Below are 20,836 nucleotides of genomic sequence, written 5' to 3'. Positions count from 1 at the left end.
AACTTGTGTTTTATCCCATAAATTAGTCACTGTTTTATTTAACAGAATCAAGATATCCACAAACAACAGGCAAGTTCCAACTTGAACATTTTAATGGGACAGAAAAAAGTGGGTATTTTTGTGTGTGTCTTAAAAACGTAGTTCTGTAAATAGCCCGCGGCCCCGGGACGCAGAAAGTGGGCCGGATTGGAGGGGAGGCGAGGGCCCAGCGCCCCGTGCCGAGGCCGGGGGAGCAGCGGGCAGCAGGAGGGGGCGGTGGAGGCGCCGGCCGGTAACGACAAGGGAACGGGGATGACGGACGGAGCGGCGGCGGAGCGGATGGGGGCTCTCGGAAGGAAGAAGCCGGAATCCCCGAGCCGACGGGGCCCCGGCGGCTGCCAAGGCAGGAGCCGTTGGCAGGCACCGGGCTCCCCGGCTCCCGGCTTCCCGGAGAGGCGGCGGGGCGGGACCCAGGGGGGTGTCGGGGGGCCTCGGCCCTGGGTGTGGGAGAAAGGGAAGAGGGCAGCCCATTACTGTCTGCTCTCCCTGGGGACGAGAGGGTGACGAGAGGGCAGCGAGGGAGCAGCGAGGGGGTTCCGAACTTCCATCCATTGGACACATCGCCACACACCCCTAGTCGGGCAGCCCCCGGGGAGTGTCCACATGAAAGAGAAAAGGAGGTGGAAGGGGGTTCTGGGACCAGACCCAGGGCAGCCAGTGCCCACCTCCCATCCCCCCCCTCCCCTGTCCGGTCATCTCCGGGGTGTTTCGAGGCTCTCTGGGCCACTGGCCTCCAGGGTGGCAGCTCAGTCTCTCGGTCCCCTGGCAGAGTCCCTGCAGACCCTGCCCCGGGATCCCGGGCCTCGGGGCCCCCGACTCCGGGGCTCTGCCAGCTGGGGCCTCTCCCGGCTGGATTCGGCGGCAGGGTAGGGGGAAGGGGTGGGCAGGGTCGGGGGCGCCTGGGAGGGGTCCGGCTCCCGGTTATACAACCGCATGTTCCCAGACGGGAGCCGAGCCAACATCCGGATCCGGGTACGCGCTGTTCCCGCGCTCGGGCAGGTTGCTGCAGGAAGGGGAAGGTGCTGCCAGGGAGATGGGCCGCGAGGGAAACCTGCCAGGGAGATGATGGCCCGTGAGGGAAACCTGCCAGGCAGGCCATCACGGGGCTGCCCCTTGCTGGGGGCTACCCAAGGGCCTCCTTGGTGGCCGGGAAGGACGGGCCGCGACAGGCCGCGGCCGTGGGGATGGGGGACCGGGGATCGAGGCCCCGCCAGACTCAGGTCATCTGGGGACAAGGCACCTTCAGGGCGGGGCCCGCCCGCCTACCCGCCTGCCCACAGAAGCCTCCCGTGCCCTCCCCGGGAGCCTCGGCTGGGAGGAGCTAGAGCCCGGGGGCCGTGGGGGTGTTGGCGGAGCTGAGGTGAAGGGCTCACCGCCCCCCTCGCCCTCCTATCTCCCAGCTTTGCCCCACCCCACGGGGTTCCCAACCACCCTGGGCACGGCCTCCCTTCGGTGTGTTAGCGTGGGGCCTCTGGAGATGCTCCAAGGCTGCTTCCCTTCCACCCTGGCTTCCCTCTGCCCTCAGACACTCCACCCCAAGGTGAGGGGCAGTGCGGCGCAGAAACCCACCCCCGAGGGGGTTGGGGCGGGAAGGAGGGGAGATTAAAAACAGGAGGAGGGACAATGGGAGGGTCATCTTTTTTCCAGTTTTTATTGAGTGAAAATGTCAAACCTTGCATCAGTCATGCAAAAAAAAAAATCAAATAAATAAAACACATATATTAAATTTCTAATAGCACTAAATTCAAGTGGAAAAATATTCAGTTCTTAATAACGCAGGTGCCGAGGAGACCAGATTCAAGTAATCGGCGCACGTGCTGTTCTGTTCAGTTTTCACTTTCTGCATTTTTTTGTCTCAAAACCTATATATATATCTATATATCTATATATATGTATATACATATAGATATATACACACACACATATATATGTGCATACATATTATTTTTATATTTATATATATACACATACATATTTATAAAACATTAAAAAGAGCATTGGTGGATCAAGCATTTTTCCCCACAGAAAGAAAATAAAACAAAAATTACACATTAAAATTCAAAATGAGCTAGCAATGGCTTATAGTCCTAGTGTGCAATATGAATATTACAAAAGGCTAAACTTTGCGCTTTGTTGTCTTCTTTCTTTTTTTCTGGTTTTTTTTTTGTTTTTGCTACATTGAAAAATGTTTGTTTTTTTTTTTTCTTTACAAAATTCCTTCCACAGACTCGCTCCAGTTAGTGTGGCTGGTCACGGCGGGGGTGGGGGGCGGGGAGGGGAGCTGGGGAAGAGCCCTGGGGGCCGGGGGGACGGGGGACGGGACCATGAGCTGGAGGGCAGCATTGGGCGGTGGTGGTCGTGGTGGTAGCAGAAACCAGGAGGGTTCGTCTTGGGGTCTGTTCTTATTTTGGTTTGGAGTCATTTTTTTCCCGTCTGACCTCTTCCCCACCCCAGTCCCTCTATCCGACATTGCATCTCTCTGGGCTGGACAGGGCTTGGGGGGTGGGGGACTGTCCCCTCCTTGCTCGCCGCCCCTTACAGGTAAAGAAGACGCCAAAAGCACCGGTCCAAAAGCCTCCCGGCTGGTGGAGGGGCTGGACCCGACTTCGGTTTTCATTTTTAATTAAAACCGCTCAGCCCAGATGTAGGTCGAGCCCAGGCCTCGGGAGAGAACCCGGCTCCTGCCCGGCCCTTCCTGTGCCCGGTCCCTGCCTGCGTCTGTCCGCTCCCTCGGGCCTAGGCCGGAAGCGATGGGGGCCTAGGGTCAAGACTAGAACCTGTGGGAGGCAACTGGGCCGGGGGGCTGGAGGGAGGCCCCCCCAGCACTCACCCCCTTTCCCAGCCCATCCTGGCTCCCAGACCTCGGCAGCCCAGGAGATTATGCCCTCCGGCTCTTCCCCCTGCTCGAGGCCAGAGAGGAGACCGGGCTCTGGAGCCCCTTTGACACCCCTCTAAGACACCCCAGCGGGCTTCTCCACCTGCCCCCTGGCCCCCCCGGCTCAGAGGACGAGGTGGAGAGTGGGCAGGCTGGGTAAGGGACACGCTAGCCAGAAGCAGCCAAACCAAAATAACACCAAAACCCCCTGAAAGCCACACCATTAACAGAGAGAAAACCCCCAATATTAAATTAACTACAAACCTGTATTAACAATTGTATTTTTGTTTCGTCTCTACAAAATTCAAGTTCGAAGTCGGAATCCCGCAGCTCCCCTCAGTGCGAGAGTGAAGACAGGCGGACGGGCTCAACCCGGCCGGGCCCCGGAAACAAATGCTAAAAACCCCAAGAGAAATTGCACACGAGCTCTCAGACGAAGGGGCAGGGGCTGGGTCAGGCGGGCTGGGGACGGTTCGGGAGGGCAAGGGGCTAGGTCGGGTGGGTCGGGCCGGGAGGGCGGTTGAGGACCGGAGGCTGGGAGCCGATCACGGCCCCCCGGTCTCAGCGTCTGCGCCTGCTTCTGTCCTACAGGGAAGTCACCTTTCCAGGAAATGCTCGGTTACTTTTGGTGTCCAAATTATCCTCTTTCAACGCTCACCCAGACAACCGTCGGCCACCCTCGGGGCCAACCTGAGCAGTTTTGATCCGTCCCCCTCCCCGAGCTCCCAGCCCCGGCTCCGGGCCCGCCCCAGCCCCGAGATGCATCAGCCCCCTTCCCCAGTCTGATGGAAACCGTTCCTGATGCATCCAGCAGGCCCGGGGAGGGATGAGACCCAAAGAAAAATTTCAAACCCCCGCTTAGAACGGCGAGAGCCCCGTACTAAGTGCCCAAGTCTTTCTGGGGCTGCAGAGCGGGAACACAAGGCTCCGTTTTCACGTTTCGGTCCTTCCCGGGACATTTCCTGGAGAGCCGGGCCAACTCCCGTAGTGTTACGCGTTGAGGATGCTCCCCGCCTCCCATCCTGGGGGCGGGCAGCGGCTGCCGGGGGGAGGGGAGATTGAGAGTGACCCCTGGAGCCGGTCGGCCGCCCGCCCGATGTCATAGTTGCATCGTTTGGTGGTGGTGGTGACGGTGGTGGTCTGGGCCTGCCCGTCCCTGTGAACCCAAACTCTACCCACTGCCCTCCCCCGCCTCCCACTGCCTGGCCCACCCGAATTTCTCCCCAGCCCCAACCCCCGCCCCCCACCTCACTGCTGCCACTCAGGACCCGAGCCTCTGAGGCAACGTCCCCACCAGGTGTCAAGGATGGCCCTGCCCGGGGCCGGCGGATGCAGCCGAAGGGTTCCCAGTCGCCCGCCGGAACCCGCCCGCCAAAGTCCTGAGCAATAAATAGCCCCGCGGTGGCACGGGCGGCTCCACGGAACAGCAGGAGGGCCCGGAGCCGGGCCCCCGCTGGCCCGGGGGGATGGTCCTGTCCCCAGAAACCCTACCCCCGGCCCCCCGGGAGCCACGGCAGCGCCGGGGGCCAAAGCACCGTCTATTTCCCTGAAGAAGATCCCCGAACTTCAGCTAGAACAGGTCCACTCCATAGCTTTCCGCCTTTCCACCTTCCGATAAACTGCAGAACTGTTTCCTCTAGCCTGGTTCTGCCGGGACGGGGCTGGGCCAGACCGGGCCGGCTCCCCCTGCTCCTTCCCCTCCGCTTGGACGACCAAACCAGAGGCCAAGCCCATCCCGGGAGCCAGTACCAGAGTGCTGGAGGGGCAGAAGGAAGCCCCCGGGGAGGTCGGACAAAGGAACCAGGAGTCCCAGAGGGAGGGGGGTGGGGCCCCTTCCTTTCACATCTCTGTTTAGAGCCATCCTGAGAGGGGGCTTGGGGCTCTCTCTCTCTCTCTCCCCCCGGCACACAGGGCCTCTCCCTTGGCCGGGGGAGAGCAGAGAGGGGCCAGAACCCCGGCAGCACCGGTGGCGGGGAAGGCCGGACCCCAGGCTCTGGTGGGAGAGCGGGGCCCGGTCTCCCCCCACCCTCCCGCACAGCCGGGTCCTTCTCCCGCCCCTGGGGCCCGGCCAAAACCAGGAAGCCAGATGAACGTCTCTGCGCGGAGGGAGCTGGACATATAAATATTCTTTAAAAAATGAATAATATTAATAATATAATAATAATATTAAAGAGGAAAGATCCTGGATCAAGGGTCTGGAAGAACGGAGTGAGTGCTCCAGCCCCACTGACACTCTTTCATTAATGCTATTTCTGTTTGACAATAAATACCCCTCTTCCCACCACGGCCGCCCGAAGCCCCGCCTCACCCCGGCCCCCGCCAAGCCCCCGATGGGGAGGCCGAGGGAGATGAGGATCGCGGCCCAGTGGCCCAGGCCAGAGCCGTCTGCCCCAGGGATCGGACCCTGCCTGCGCGCTTTGGGGTGGGAAAGAGAAGAGCTTCAGAGGCCTGGTTTCCCCCTCCCTCTCTCTGGCCATCCACTCCCCTCCCCAGACCAGTGGTGGTGGCGGCGGCGAAGTCAGTACAGCAAGAGACGCACTAGCACACGGAAGTCAGTGATCGGGAACATCCAGGGCGGCCAGTATGACCCCGGCCTCCCTCCCCCGCCCCTCCCGGGTCTTATCCCTCCCTCGGCCTCCCCCTCCGGGCCCCCCAAAGTGGTCTGCGGGCCGCTCGGCGTGGGGAAGGTCAGCCCCTCCCCGTTTCCCTGGTTCGATGTCACCTGCATAATAAACGGCAAGACTCCAGTCACCCTGTAAACATCGCCCGGCCGCACGTGTCTGCCCCCCACCCCCACACCCCTTCCCGACCCCAAGGCCCGCACACCTCCCCCCCACCCCCCCGCTCCCCAGCTGGCCAGCCGCCACCCCGAGTGGCCGCCCGCCCCGGTGGGGACTCGAGTCCCTCGCCACGGTGGGGTGGAGCGGGGGATTCCGGAGGCTCCGGCCGGAGGCTCGGGGGCCTCTACCGTATCTCTCTGTCTTCCTTCCTTTAGGAGTTCTGTTTCAAAATTTAAAAACCGGAAACACATCTTGTCCCGTACGCTACGGAGAGACAGCAGTGGGGGGCGCCGGCTCTCCGGCCGGCCCGGAAGCTTCACTGTGGTTTACGGAAGACGCCTCCTCTCTGTCCCCGGCGCCCTGGGTGCCCTGGGCCCCAGAGGGGTCTGGGAGGGACTCTTCGGAATCCGTGTTCAGATCCTCCTCCTCCTCCTCCTCGTCCTCGTCCTCCTCTTCGTCCTCCTCCCCTTCGTCCTCGTCCTCGTCCTCGTCCTCCTCTTCATCCTCGTCCTCCTCGTCCTCCTCGTCCTCCGCCTCCTCGTTCATGTCCTCCTCCTCCTCCTCCTCCTCTTCCTCCTCCTCCTCCTGGGAGGAGTCGCCCACCCCTCTGGAGCTAGAAGCCAGGGTGGCGGGAGCGCTCAGGGGGGCCGGGGGGGCGGGACCCTCCTGGGGGGCATCCCCCGTGCCGGCCCCCGGCCCGGGGGTCTCCGGCGGCTTCTTGCTGAGGTCCAGGGAGTCATTGAGGCCGAGGCCGGCCGCGTTCCGGAGGAAGAAGAGGGAACCGCTGTGGTCAGTGCTGAGGTTGAGGGAGCCGTCCAGGTTGACGGCCGAATCCTGGGGTTCGAACTCCAGGGCGGAGGCGGGGAGCCCCTCGGGGCCGGGGGAGATGGCCGGGAGCTCCCCGCGTTCCTGCTTCTCGTGCTTGCGCTTGTGCGAATCCATCTGCGACATGCCCACCACCGTGTGCTTGCAGCCGGGGTAGGTGCAGTGGAAGTGGGAGCACTTGAGCTTGTACTTGCAGTCCGGCACCTCGCAGTCCACGCTGGAGCTGAACTGGCAGAAGCCGGCGGCGCTGATGACGTCCTGCTTGCCGTGGTGCTTGCGGTGGGCCGTCACCTTGGTGCTGTCGGTGCAGCGGAAGCCGCAGCGCAGGCAGTGGAAGTGCGTGCTGTTGCCTGAGAACTGGCAGTCGGGGAAGTGGCAGCTGAGCGACGACTTGAAGCGCTTGAAGTCGTCCAGGACCAGGTTGTCGACGCGGTCGTGGTGCTGGGCGTGCTTGTACATGTGGGTCCGCCCGCAGAACTTGTAGCCGCAGTTCTCCCGCGTGCAGTGATAGTGGGTCACCTTGAGGGAGAACTGGCAGCCGGCGTCCTTGCAGTCCTCGTAGAGGTCATAGCGCCGGAAGCCCTCTAGCATCATGCCTTCGTCCAGCATCTTGCGCGAGGAGGCCGTCTTGCGGCGCTTCCCGAAGGGCGACATGTCCTCGATGATCCAGAAGCGCTTTTTGGCTCCCGAGGCGGTGGGCATGGTGATGGTGTTCCCTGTGGGCACAGAGAGAAACGGGGTTAGAGGAGTGAAGCGGGAGCGAGCATCGGGGTCGGGGGGTGATGACGACGAGGCCCCACGAGAAGTCAGGGAGTCGCTGCCGGTGGCATCCTCTCGCTACCCGCCCCGGCCTGCGCCCTCGGCCCGCGGCGGGAGGTGGGTTACCTCCACCCCGCGGGGCGCCTCCCCACCCCGGCTCTACTCCCTCTCGGCCCGAGGCCACCTCTCCGCGGCTGGGAGGCCGGCCTCCCTCCGGGCCCACCCCCCCAGGAGGTGGTCCCCCCAAGTGGACGGACGCTGGCTCCTGACCGCCGGGCGGCCCTCTCTTTGAAGGGGGGAGCGGAGAAGCCTCGGGGATCTAATTGGAGCTGAAGGGGGAATCTAGGTCGACAGAATGTAATTACCCAAGTTGGACTGCGGCCAGGGGGGCCCCATGATGTGTTCCCGCTAATGAGGGACGGACTGGATCCCTCTCCCGATTAACCCCTGGGTCCCCCGGGTCAGGAGGTGCAGCCTGCCGGGAGAGACTGCCGCTCTCCAGACGAATTTTAAACGTTTTGGATTGGCGCGTCTTCCCCACGGGCACCCACGGTGCCCCGGGCTCGGCTCCGCTCCACTTTCCCAGTCGGGCCAGGTCTCTCCCTCAAACCCAGGCCTGGCTGTTTTCCCCTGAAGTGTCGGAGGTGGGTTGAGTAGCTGGAGGCCGGGGAAGGCCAGGGCCCGGAGAGCGCTGACGGGGCTTTCGCGGGCACTGAGCCCCAACCCTCCTGGGAGGGCAGCTTCGGGGTCGCCACATCATCCCCGGTGGGGGAATACGCAGCCTCGGACTGGGCTGCAGGTGAGACCGACCATAGAAACAAGAGGCAGCACTGGAGCAGAGGAGAGGTGAGCTGGGGCGGTGGGGAGGCAGTTCTGGACGGAGGCAACCCAGGAGGGAGGGCGTCAAAGTTGCTACTGAAGGAGGGAAGGAGGAGGAGGAGGAGAGGAGAGGAGGAGGAGGGGGAGATGGAAGAGGAGGAGAAGGAGGTCAGGATGTTGGGCAGAAGTCCATAAACTCGGCTACCAGGTGGCAGGGAAGGGGGAGGTGAGGGAGACTGAGGCCTGGGGTTGGGCAGAAATTGCTATCAGAATCCTTTGCAGACCCTTATGGGAGAAGCTTCGCCCGGGCCCTTGGTGGGGATGAGGGCAGACAGAGTGATGATTGTGGTGAGGTTCGGCAGAGTGCGGAGTCAGGCCAGAACCCTCCGGGGTGGAAAGACCCAGCGGGGTGGCCTGCTCCTGCTGGGGGGAGGGATTGGCTGGGTCATGACCCCCCCAGGACATGGTTAGAAATACTCAGCTCAGCCCAGAGCAGCAGGAAGGCAGCCCTGCTGGCCAAGGAAAATTGGCTCAAGAGGAGAAAGGGCCCTATGGAAATGCAGAGCATTCAATGAGCCCCGTGATGGCTATGAAAATATCCGTCTTGTCCTTAGGACAGGTGAAACCATGCGAGAACGGGCGTTTCTAGAATTCCCCAAACCCTGTGGTCTCACGGCCAGGGTTACAATAGCCCTTTGTCTCCATGCATTCTGAGGAGCTTCCTGCTCTATCCAGGTTTCCCCCGCTTTATTGCTTTCGGGTCAGGAGCCCCAACAAGGGCCGGTGCCACAGCAGGTCGGGGCCAGCTGGACCTGGGAAAGCATCAGGCGTAACCAGCGGAGGGTTGCCGCTGCTGGGCGGGCCCTAGCAAAGGAAGAGGGTGCCCTGAAATGGGGGCGCCGCATCGAGGAAACCTGACAGGTTGGACCTAGGTGTGGCTACCTATCCTGCCCTCCAACAGGGATCTTCACACCGGTCAGGAGGGCTGGGGGAAGGAAGGCAGCACAAAGGGCTTGAGCACAGTTCCGGGAGAGCCCTGGCAGCTAATCTTGGGGCCTGGTCCAGATCCCAGAGAGTTTCCTTCTTGGAAAGATGCAGAGGGATTCACCCTGTCCCTCCCGACCCCCTCGGTATCCCCCGCTTGGGGAGGCCCTACAGCTCAGCCCCCAGATCTGGGCTGGCACCAGAAATGTGGTGTGGCCATCGGGGACTTATTTCAGATTGCTCTTTCTCTCTGCCGGATGCCACTGCCCAGTTCCAATACCCCATGCCAACCTTGTCCCTTCGGTTCACCTCTGCCCCCTGCCCGCTGCTACTATAATGCTGATGCCAAACGTGGGCCGAGAGCTCTGGATGCCCTGCGCTCTCTGGGCTAGTGGTGGTGCTCAGGCCCAGGCCTATGGAGGGGCTTAGTCGGAGAGCCAGGAGGGCCAGTCCCTACACCTGGGTGCTGCATCTGGGTGGCCACTGCAGAGGCCCACAGCCCAGCTCCCTCCCTGCTTTGGGCCCTCCTTCGGCACTGAGGGCAGCAGACTTCCCTTCGTCTAAGTCCTTGGGGTTCGGCTGCCGGTGGGGGAAAGGGCTGGATCGGGTAGGCTGAATGAGGTCTCTTGGAGGGGCGGAAGCTCTCTGGGCAGAGGCAGAGGACAGGAAGAAAGGTCACTGATGCCAGGCTCGGGCCGGAGGAGAGGCAGACAGAGGCCTCGTGGGTACACCAGGCGGCAGGCAAGGGTGCCAGGCTCGGGGCTGCAGGCGGGCCTCTCGGGAGGGAGCTGGAGGGCCGGCGAGGGGTTGGGAGCCTGGCAGGGACCTTGGCTGGGAAGTTGGGAGGAGTTACCTGCAGCGTCCTGAACTAGGGGGACGTCGCTTTGGACTGGAGTTGGAGTGGCAATGACGGGCGGGAAGCCAGGTGTGCTGGTGGCGGGCATGACAATGCCCCGGCTGGATCCCAGAGTGGCACTGAGCAGAGAGTATGAGAGACAAGACGGAGAGAAGAGGTATGGGAGGGAGGGGAGGGGCGGCCTGAGCAGGGCTGGTGAGAAGGATGGAGGCAGTGGAGGCTGCACAGCGGCGGGGGCAGCCTCGTCCGCAGCGGCCGTAGCAGCAGAAGGAGGAGGAGGAGGAGGAGGAGGAGCAGCCAGGCAGCCTGGAGAAGGTGGAGAAAAGCAGAAAAAAAAAAAAGAAAACAAAGAACAAACAAAAAAAAGAACCGAAATGAGAAACCCAACAGCGGAAGCAAATACGATGAAAATGGAAATACATTCAGAGATACGGAACAAAACTGGAACAGAGAAGAGATGGAAGGCGGTGACAAGGGGAGGGGGCGGGGGGGAAGAGGAGCAGAGCAGGAGAGGGGGGAGTCACGGTGGAAAACCTGGGTGTGGCCGGAGTCAGTGCCCATGACTGAGAAAAGAAACAGTGCCCGACTGGCTGTGACTCCTCCCGAACCTGCCTGTGGCAGGCCTGGGGGCTAGGGGCCGGGGGCTTTGGGCCAGGGCTTCCAGCCACGGCCCTGCAGGAGGCTCCGGAAATGACCCGGAGTCTCCCAGCCCCCGACTTTCTGGCCATTATATCTCCTGCGGGGCTGGAGGTGAGGCAGGCTCACTCCCCATGCCCATTCGAAGGGACGGAAGGACCGCCGGGAGCCCAGACTCCGTAGCCTGAACCCTCACCCTACCTGGATGGAGTGGGTGGGAGGTACCATAGGCTTCCCTCGGATGGGAACAAGGAGAGAGAATCAGTCTGGGCCCTGCCTCTGGCACACCTCAGGTGGCACCCTCGGCTGAGGATCCAGCCAGCCCTGTCCTCCCTCCGGCACCCAGGAAGTTGGCCTTTCAGCCTGGGCCCGAGGGAGGAAAGGGACAGCCCCGTGTGCGTCTTGGACACCGATGGGTTGATGGCTCGATCTGTGTCCAGAGAGAATGCTGGCAGATGGCATGTGGGCCAGAGCCAGAGTGTGCGGGGGAGCGGGGAGCTCTGGGGGAGAATATCTGAGAGGGAGCGGGGAGCCGTTCGCTTGCCTAGAGACGGACCAAGGAGTCGGAGGATGGTGGCTCCTGCCCGGCCCCGGTTCTACCATCCCATCCGGCCTGCTCGGCTCCTAGCTGAGAGCCAAGCCAACTTCTGAGGAAGAGGGGACACCTGGGGCTTGGGCCCACACCCAATCCCCCCTCTCAGCCCCCCCAGCCCTAGGCAGGGCAGAGAACCTGAGCTGAAAGCTCAGAAGTGGCCTGGGGTGGCAGGGCTGGAGGGGAGGGAGGGGTTCAGGCATCTCAGGGCAGCTGAGGGCGAGGGTTGGCTCCGTGCCTCTTCCTCCACCCGCACCTACCTGCCGAAGTGCTCTCGTTGCCCACCGGGGTGCTGGAGCAGCTGCGGTCCATGGTGGAGGACTCGGAGGAGACGGCCCCGGGGCTGCAGCCAGTGTAATCCAGGTACTCGTCCGTCTCCGGGTCCAGGAGGCTCTGGGGTCCCTGAAAGGAAGCGGGGGTCCCGGATGAGGCGGGGCTGGGGGCCAGGCTACCGGCCTGGGGGAGGTTTTCATTCCTGGCAGTGTGGCCGATCACCTGGAAGCAAGAGCAGGACGGGGTCATATCGGGGTCCCGCGTCCCCGTCCCTGACCAGGGGCAGGGGACCGGTCCGGAAGGCACCGCCCACCCTGTCCAAGCCGGGTCCCCGGTCGGACCCGGCTCTCGGTCCGAGCCCGACTGCTGCCGGGAGGGAGGGTGGGGTGAAGGGCCCTGGATCCGGGGCTCACCTGAGTGGGGACACGATCAAAGTTTTTCCCCAGCATCCTCCGCATGTGCTTCCGGGCATGTGACGTCATTTGGTGCTTGAGGAGGAAGGAGAACTGGCAGCCCTCACGGATGCAGTGGAAATGGCTGTTGACCTGGTTGTACTTGCAACCTGTGGTGGATACAGCAGGCCCGGGGACGGTCAGGGGTGGCCAGACTCGGGGGTGAGGAGGGGCTGCTTCCCCAGTGAGAAGACATGGGAGGGATGTGACTGAGGGGAGGGCCATGAATCTCCTTCCCCACTCCTCTCATCCCCGCCGGTATGAAGCTAAGGAATCCCAGATGGTGAACCTGGGTACTCCTGGGATGGAGAACGCCACAGACACAGACACACACGCACAAAGACACAGCCACACATCCACACTCATATTCTCTTTCTGTTTCTTCCTCTCTCCCTTGGCAAACCCCTGAAAAATACACTAGCCTTAGGGAAATTCCCTATATGTGTTTGTGTTTGATGCCCATTTTGAATGCTTAGACCTGTTTGGACATCAAAATTGCCCCAGTGGGTGAGGCCAATGGTCCATTCCACCCAATATGGAGTCTCTGACCTTGACGGTAAAAGACCGCGGGCATTAGGAGAACACGATACCCATCCTCATGGTTCGGGATGTGCCGTTTAATGTGCCATCAAATGTGCTAGCAAATGGCTCTTACAACTCACTTGGATCTCTCAGCAATAAACTGTACTGTGATTTTCAGGGTGCTCAATTTCTTGCGCTCTCCAATTCCATGTGCGAGCCAGCGGCTGGGTGGAAAAACCCTTCCTTCATTTGTTCAGAATTCAGCACCTTCAAGGTTCAAGACGGGTTGCTTCTCCCACCTTACTGATTCTGCAATCCCATCATCCAACCGGGTACTCAAGACTTCATATGCTTATTTGTTTTTTTGTTTATTGTGTCTATTATTCATCTTTCCCTTTCTCTCAACCAGGACACGCCACCGATGAATTCAAGCCTATAGCCTCTCCTATTAGATTCAAAACCTCCCAAGGGCAGAAAGTGCAGATTTTACTGTGGTTGGTTTTCTAAGTGCTTAGTACAGTATTTTATGTCCAAGAATGATTGATTGATTGATTAATTGATTGATTAGGAGATGCAAAGTCAATACTGTTTATCTTCGCCCTCTAGACTGTAGGCTCCTTGTGGCAAGGGAACGGATCTATCAACTCTGTTACAGCACTTAGTATAGTACTCTGCACACCGTAAGGGCTCAATAAATACCATTGATCGATCTTGACAATGACCCTGAATGAGCATCCAGAAGTCTCTGTGTCTTGGAATTTGGTGAATAGCAATCCTGGATTCATCTTTTCCAGATTACTCTGCTTTGTAGTCTTGCCCAGCTCCCCGCTCAGCTTTCATCAAGAGGCTGAAGCATTTCAGACTACACTTCTGCAGAAGCTGCTCCACTGCCCCACTCATTGCCAGTTGCTCCTCTGTCTACTTTGGCAAGAGATACTTCACTCTGCCGCCTGGCTCATTTTCCTAAAAAAAATGTTCGGTTCACGTCTCCCCTCTGCTCAAGAATCTCCAGTGGTTGCCCATCCACCTCCACATCTAACAGAAACTCCTTACCCTCGTTTTTTAAGGTATTTGGTCAGCTCCCCCCACACCTTTTCTTGATCATCTCTTCTACTCAGCCCACACACTTCAACTCATTCTTACTCCAACTTGGTCTTGTCTGCCTTGCCACTGACCCTTCGACCTCCCTCCCCTTTCATAGCTGACAGACCAACACTCTCCCGGCTTTCAGAGCCTTATTAAAAATACATCTCATCCAAGAGGCCTTCTCTGACTAAACCCTCACTTCTCCTACTCCGTCTCCCTTCGGCGTCGACTATGCACTTAGATCTCCACTCTTTAATCACTTGATATTCACCCACCCTCAGCCCCCAGCAGTTATGCTCATATCCTTTTATCCTGGCACTTGAATCTGGTGTCCTATTGGTAATGTATTTTAATGTCTGTCAAGCCTCTGGGTTCTAATCCCAGCTCTGCCACTTTTCTGCTGTGTGACCTTGAGCTAGTCACTTTAACTTTTCTGTGCCTCAGTTACCTCATCTGTGAAATGAAGATTAAGACTATTAGCCCCTTGTGGGACATGGACTGTGTCCAACCTGATTAGCTTGTACCTATCCTGGCACATAGTGCAGTGTTTAGCATGTAGTAAGCGCTTTAAACCCCCCCATAAAAATCAATCATATTTATTGAGCACTTAATGTGTGCAGAGCACTTGTATACTAAGCATTGGGAGAGTACAAGAGAACAGAGTTGGTAGACATGTTCCCTGCCCACAAGGAGCTTTCAGTCTAGAGGGAGAGACAGACATTAATACAAATAAATACATTAATAGATAAGTACATAAGTGCTGTGGAGCTGAGGGTGCGGTGAATAAAGGGAACAGATTCAAGTGCAAGGGTGACGCAGAAAGAAGAGGGAGTAGGGGAAATAAGGACTGACCGTGGGGATCATGTCTACCAACTCTATGGTATTGTAGTCTCCCAAGTGCTTAGTACAGTGCTCTGCACAAGGTAAGCACTCAAGAGAGTTGATTAATTGGTAGAGTGGAAAAGATCCAGCCTGGATGCCAGCCAGAGGACCGGGGCTCAAGTGGGAGCTCTGCCATCAGTCTGCTGCGTGACCGTGACTGTCATTTAACCTCTCTATACCTCAGTCTTCTCATCTGAAAAATGGGACAAGGATACCTGCCTTTCTACCTACTTCACAGAGTTGTTATGAGGGCAAAAATGAGATAAGTAATATGAGCACACTCTGGAGTGCACCCTGGGGATCCAAGTGCACTCTACAAAAACCAAGGGGCCTTTATTATCTGACTGTTTTTACTCTGACTTTTGGAAACAAAGTAGCCAGAAGTGCAGGTAGAAATCACTCAGAGCACACGGAGTTTGAAAAACCTTGCTTTTTTGTTTGGTTTTCAGCAGCTGTCCTGTAGATGCCCAGGATTTCCCTGGCCCTGAGGGTGGCCTTAGGATGCATTAGGACAGTACTTTTAGGGAGCAGTCGTAACTATGAGCTCAGAACCCGTCATCACCATAATGGAGCTTGCAGGATTCTTTCCCTTTTCCTGACACTTGTCAGTCAGTCATTCGTGTTTACTGAGTGCTTACTGAATGCCGAGCATTGTACTAAGTGCCTAGGAGAATATAATATATAATAGAAACGCTCCCCGCCCACGACGAACTTTCATTCTAGAGGGGGAGACAGACATTAAAATAAATAAATACATTACGGATATGTACATAAGTGCTGTGGGGTTAAGGGAGAGGTGAATAAAGAGAGCAAATCCCAGTGCAAGGGCGATGCAGAAGGGAGTGGGAGAAGAAGAAATGAGGGCTTTGGAAAGGCCTTTGGAGGAGATGTGCTTTCAACAAGACTTTGAAGGCTTTGAAGAGTAATTGCCGCCAGGCCAGTGAGAGCACACTGACTCAGGTGCCCCCGAGGCGCCCCGCCACCCCAGACGTCTCCACCAGTGGCCTTCGTGCCACCATTCCAGCCAGCGCTTTCACAGGGGGCCCGGGGGCCCACGCTCGGGACATCCCACTGCCAAAACCGCCTCTCCCGGCCACCTGCTCCCAGACTTCCCTCAGAAAAAGCCCGGAGAGCTGGCCTCTGCTCCCGGAGACGCTGTTTGTTTAGACGGTGGCACGGCCTACCCCTCTCCAAGCTCCCGCCCCTCCCGGCCCATTCCCCTGTGCCATTCTCTGGGTTGCAGAGCAAACAGAGCGGGCGGCGTTGAAACTGTATCGGCAGAGGGCAGGTGAAGGCTTGCCCGTTGCCGGGGCAGCAGGCCTGGCTGGGGTCGTGTCTCATGCCCCCGGCTTTGTCTTGCCCCCACTATCACCTGAAACTCCAAAAGTTGAGTAAATATTCAGCAACTGCTGAATATCCTGACATTTGTAAACTGAGCCCAGGTACAGGCCCAGCCACGGAGTGTTGACATCAGTTGCCATGGTTACTGAAGCGGCCTCATCCTCAGCATGAATTCTTTATGAATTAATCGTTGAAGGAGGGTTTTTTTTCCCCTTCCTTTTTTTTTTCCCACCTCTCAGCAGCTGACTTTTCAGCAGCTCTCCCCTTCCTGGGAGGTGAGCGGCCCGAAACCGGGAGTAAAGATGCTCTGGTGACCGAGTGGGGTGATTATACTGCGGGGCCCCGCCAGAGGAGTGCTCACCTCAGGAGTGGCAGAGAGGAAGTGCCAGCTTTCGGGGCAACCTTTGCCGCATCGACAGTGGGAGGCAAAAGCCCTCCCAAGCCTGGCTTCCACCCCTGGACTTCTGGATAGATTCCTTCCGCCCTCTGAGCAAATCCCGGGAAGGAGGAATCTGGCTTTGCCACCCAGGTGCTCTCTGCCTCTTGGGTCACGCTCTCCCAGAGCCCCTTGCTGGGCTTTACCCGGATCCCTTTCTTCCTAGGTTAGCTCTGTTTGGACATCCCAGGTTGAAGGCTAGATTGGAAACTCCTTGTGGGCAGGAAACATGTCTACCAACTCTGTTATAGTGTACTCTCCCAAGTGCTTAGTTATGGTACTCTGCACACAGTAAGTGCTCAGTAAAAATGATCGATTGAAGCCAAGGACCCAGCAGCGTGAATTTGAACACAATGGGCCACTAAGGGTCCCCAGGTCCTGAAGCCTGAGCTGCTTAAATCGTCCCGAGCCTCAGCACAGAGACCTGGGTGATGGACCCGAGAGTCTCAACCGGTTCTCTGGCCTGCCTGAAGGAGCTCAAACCTTAGCAGGAAGAGGGGGTGTGGCTCATCAGGTTTTGCTCCCAGGGGTGCCTGAGGTGAGAGGTGGCACCTGGAGTGACGCCTCCACTTTGAAGAGGACGCCCAGGGCAGAGACTGGTTCCACTGCTACATATGAAGATGGCAGCACCCGTCACTATTGCCACCTCTCCCACTGGCTCGACCATGGTCATGTGACCGATCAATCGCTTATCAGTATCTAATCAGCACCTACTAGGTGCCCAGCACTGTTCTCGGCACTTGGAAGAGATCCCACCCGATCGGTTTGAAGATCTCCGTAGAGCGCAACCCCGGGATGGGGTGACTTACCTAGCCTGCCGCACTCCTCCCGCTTGGTGAAGTATTTGAATCCGTTGGCTGCCCGCCGCTCAGCTTTCTCATGCTTCTTCACATGCCAGGGCAACTTGGTGGTGATGTTGGTCACAAAGTAACACCCAGGCCGGAGACAGTGGTAGTGCCCTCGCATCCGGAACTCACAGTGCTGATGGATATGGCGAAGCCGGGTGAGGGGGCGGGGGTGGGCGGAGTGGGGAAAAAAACTGGGTTAAACCAACGAAAAACCAAGTCCCAGCTTCCTACGGTCATCGACTGGCTAATATCCATCCTCCTACTGCCCTTTTACTGTTCTTATTTCACTCGGTGCTTCAGTGGGGCCATCTTAGCCTGGACCGGAGGAACTGGTTAAGCCCAGTGTGGCTTTCCCAGATCCCGAGTACCTTGTCAATCACTAGTCATCACTGACTAGCCCCAAAAGCCCAGCTGGCCTATGCCCAGCCCGTGAATGTAAGGGTGGATGGCTCTGGCACCTTTGGCACCAACTCCGGGCTTGGCACAGTCCAACTGAAGGGATGATGCAAGAAACGGAGCTTCCTCTCTGCCTCTGGGTGGATGACTCTTCCGTCTCCACTGTTCCCAGCTCCGTCTTATCCTCCGGAGCCACTGCTGCCCGATTGGCCTCCTGGCACCGCCCCCGCACACCACCCCCTTGGCACCACCCCCTCCCCTGAGTGCTGGCAGCACGTCTGCTAACTTTCAGGCCCCACCACCACCCCCGCCCTCCGCAGAGGGCTGGCTCACCTGGTTGGGACAGAGACACTGGAGGGAGTAGTAGGCAAACTGGTCTCGCACGTTCACCAGGTTGTTGTTGGGGTTTATGTGGTCCAGACAGTGGGACTCGGCCTTGCCCGAAGTCTTGCAGACGTACTTGCAGTTCCCAAAGAGACAGTGGAAGTGGAACTTGTTGGCGTACTTGCAGTCGGTCGCGAGGCAGGGGTCGCTGGAACAGAGTCGCAAACCCGACAGGTCAACCGGCATGCCCCGCCACCATTCCGCGCCCCTCAGGGATCACAGGGTCAGCTCCCTCCAGGCCACCCCTCGCCACAGCCAGAGTTGGCGTGACCCACTAGGGCAAGCCTTGAGCCACCTTTGGCTTTAATAGGGAGGTGCCGCTGGCAGAGACTACAAATCCCAGGAAGCCATATTACATCTGATCAGGCCATTATCACAGGTTGGATATTGCACATTGCGTGGGATGTTGAGAGCACTGCATGCTGGGACGTGTAGTCATTTAGGCCGCACCTCCGCCTTGATTGATAAGAGTGGCCGCAATCAGTTCTTGGATATGAAAATGAGGGTGAGCGCCGCCAGACCTTGGCAGGGCACCAAGGAGACTCCAGTTGGCACAGGCTGGGCACTTCCCTGATGGGCCCTTTTCCCAAAATGCTCCATCATCTCCACCCAGTTTTAGACCCTTCCTGGTCTTCCCAGTTGGAGGTTCCCACCCATGACTAACACAGTCCGCCCCCCCCCGATTGGGGGTGGTGGGGAGCAGGGAGAGGATGTGGATATGCTCCCTTTGGGACCTCACCAACAGTCACAGAGGAAGGGCACAGATAACCCACGAAACACCAAAGCCCAAGCCTAGCCCCAGGAGAAGGGGGTGCTCCCCTTGGTGGGCATTTGGCTCAGAGTGGGATGACTGAGCAGGTAGGCTCACTGTTTCTGGGGTGACTCTGATCACTGACTCCCCCTCCACCCACAGGGCCCCCCACCCCCTTGGCTTGCTCACAGAGGGAGGCCGCCTTTAACTCATTTGCTGCATATTTTCTTCCAATTTATTACTTTTATTGAGAACAGGAAGTCACGGTGCACAGATGTAGTAGGTACAGAGTCACCATTCCCGCCGCGAGAAGTCACCATCCCCCACCAGGGGAAGCCAGGGGGGGAGATGGGGACGGAGCTGCTCGACACCCCAGAAACCTAAGCAAATCCCCAGATGTCTGCTGAGAAGGGAAGGCCTCAGTCCATCTTGAGCCTGCCCCTCCCATTCATGTTCTCTCTCAAGGATTCAGAGAGCCTGTCCTCAGAGCTCCGGCTGTCCCGGGAGGATGGGCGTCCTGCAGGTCAAGGGGAGCTACTGAGATGGTAGGGTTGGAAGGATGGTGCGGTGAGGGCGCCTTCCCTCTCCTTGTCTATGGGAGGGCAGCAGATGACAAACATCTGAACTAGGGCAGCTTCCTGAATGCACAGCCCCAACAAGGGATCTCTTAGCCCAGTCCTTGTTTGAGCTCGCTCGCCCCTGCATCATTGATCCCATTAACACCCCCATTGTGCGGGGGCTCCAGCCGGTGGTGGGGGGAGGCAGAGTTTGGAGACGGGTTATGGCAATCCACCTCCTCGCTAACCAATTTCACCCTCAAGTTCTGATCCCGGTAGGAGGCCCGATCCAGGAAGACAGAATGATGGCAGCAGTGTCTCTGGCTACGAAGAATGGAGGAGGCCTAGCCACTCACCTTTGCACCTGGATTTTCCACCCTTTATTCATCCTTCCCTCAGCACTTCTGTACAGATCTGTAATTTATTTATGTGCTTTAATGTCTGTCTTCCCCTCTAGACTGTAAACTCATTGTGGGCAGGGAACGTGTCTATCGACTCTTATACTTTCCCAAGCGCTTAGTACAGTGCTTCGCACAAAGTACGTGCTCAATAAATACGACGACTGATCGGGTGGCTGGGAGAGCTGACGGGTTCGGCTGAGCTAACTCGGAAGGGAGAAGTCGGGGAGAGGTTGCGTGCTAAGCCGTCTCCCCGAGCCCCTACTCCAGAGTCAGCAGGGGGACGAGAGGATTTGGGGTGGGGGGAGAGGGACCGGCGCCATGCTACCGTCCTGCTCGTCTGAGGAACTCACTTCTCCTGGAACTGCAGGAATCCTGGTTTGACTTGGGGCTTGGCGTTCTCTAGGGAGGTCGTTGCCAAAGGCGAAGCTGCCAGGCTAGGCACTGATGCTGGAAGAGGAGGCATCTGGGGTATGGTGGAAGCCAGCTGCTTCCAGGCGAGGAGTGTGGGGGCGGAGGGCAGTGGAGCCGGACTGGGAGCGGGCCCCTCCAGGGTGGAAGTCGCAGTTGCCGAAGGTGCAGGAGGCGACGACGGGGCTAGGGAAGTCTTGGTGTCGGTGGCGGCCGAGAGAGGGAATGAAGAATCGGCGGCGTTTCCTTTCACGGCTCCTCCCTCTGTGCGGAAGTGGAAGCTGTGGGAGTTGGGAAGGTCTCAGGTGAGAACGTGCGGGTGACCTGGTTCCTCTCTTTGGCTTAGCCGCCTCCGCTGACTTGGGGAGATGGGGGATGCGTCTATTATACGTGTCTGATATATTTTATATTGTCTCTCCCGAGGGCTTAGTACAGTGCTCTGCACAGAGTAGGCGCTGAATAAATATGATAGACTGACTGAGAGGGCCTAGTCAGAAGGTAGCCTAGGCATGCCTGGCCAGGGATCTCTGGGCTCCCTGGCTTCCCCTGAGCCAGGTGACAGGGCCGGGCCCAGCACTGAGGTGGTGGGTGGGTCCCGGGTTGAAGCTCCTTCTAAGGAAGCAGTTATCCTGGTTCTGGTGTCTCCCTGGGGACCCAGGGCCTGAATGGCCATCTCTCGATCTAGTTCTGTCGCCTCTCTCCCAGGGAGTGATACCAGAAGGTAAGGCAATGCCCAACCACCCAACGTGTGTGTGTGTACCTATGTCCCCCTCCATGTTCCCCTGTGTGCCTGTGCTCATGTGTGCCTGCATGTGCCCATGTATGCCTACAAGTACCCACAATGCACATAAGTACCCATGTGCTTACTTTGGTCCCTGTACCAGGCACATGCCCCTGTGTGCCTGCAAGCGCCTCCGTGGGCATTCTGAGCCCC

At 58.6% G+C, this 20,836-nt stretch overlaps 1 protein-coding gene across 1 annotated transcript in view; it reads right to left on the bottom strand.

Moving 5' to 3' along the window:
* Positions 1-5,767: 5,767 nt before the first annotated feature.
* The window catches only part of CASZ1 (castor zinc finger 1), an 84,177-nt gene continuing 69,108 nt past the window's right edge, over positions 5,768-20,836 (bottom strand). Inside the window, exons 14-20 of the mRNA XM_029065965.2 lie at positions 19,845-20,183; positions 17,735-17,933; positions 16,967-17,138; positions 11,852-12,000; positions 11,426-11,567; positions 6,229-7,235; positions 5,768-6,171 (exon numbers count right to left, since the gene is read on the bottom strand). Of these exons, the coding sequence (XP_028921798.1) occupies positions 5,959-6,171; positions 6,229-7,235; positions 11,426-11,567; positions 11,852-12,000; positions 16,967-17,138; positions 17,735-17,933; positions 19,845-20,183 (2,221 nt within the window). The 3' untranslated portion in view covers positions 5,768-5,958. The remainder of the gene's footprint in view (positions 6,172-6,228; positions 7,236-11,425; positions 11,568-11,851; positions 12,001-16,966; positions 17,139-17,734; positions 17,934-19,844; positions 20,184-20,836) is intronic.

The sequence above is a fragment of the Ornithorhynchus anatinus genome, chromosome 5, assembly GCF_004115215.2.
Source record: "Ornithorhynchus anatinus isolate Pmale09 chromosome 5, mOrnAna1.pri.v4, whole genome shotgun sequence".
Lineage (NCBI taxonomy): Eukaryota > Metazoa > Chordata > Mammalia > Monotremata > Ornithorhynchidae > Ornithorhynchus > Ornithorhynchus anatinus.
The sequence above is the reverse complement of the archived record's forward strand: the minus strand, read 5'-3'. Positions and strand labels throughout refer to the sequence as shown.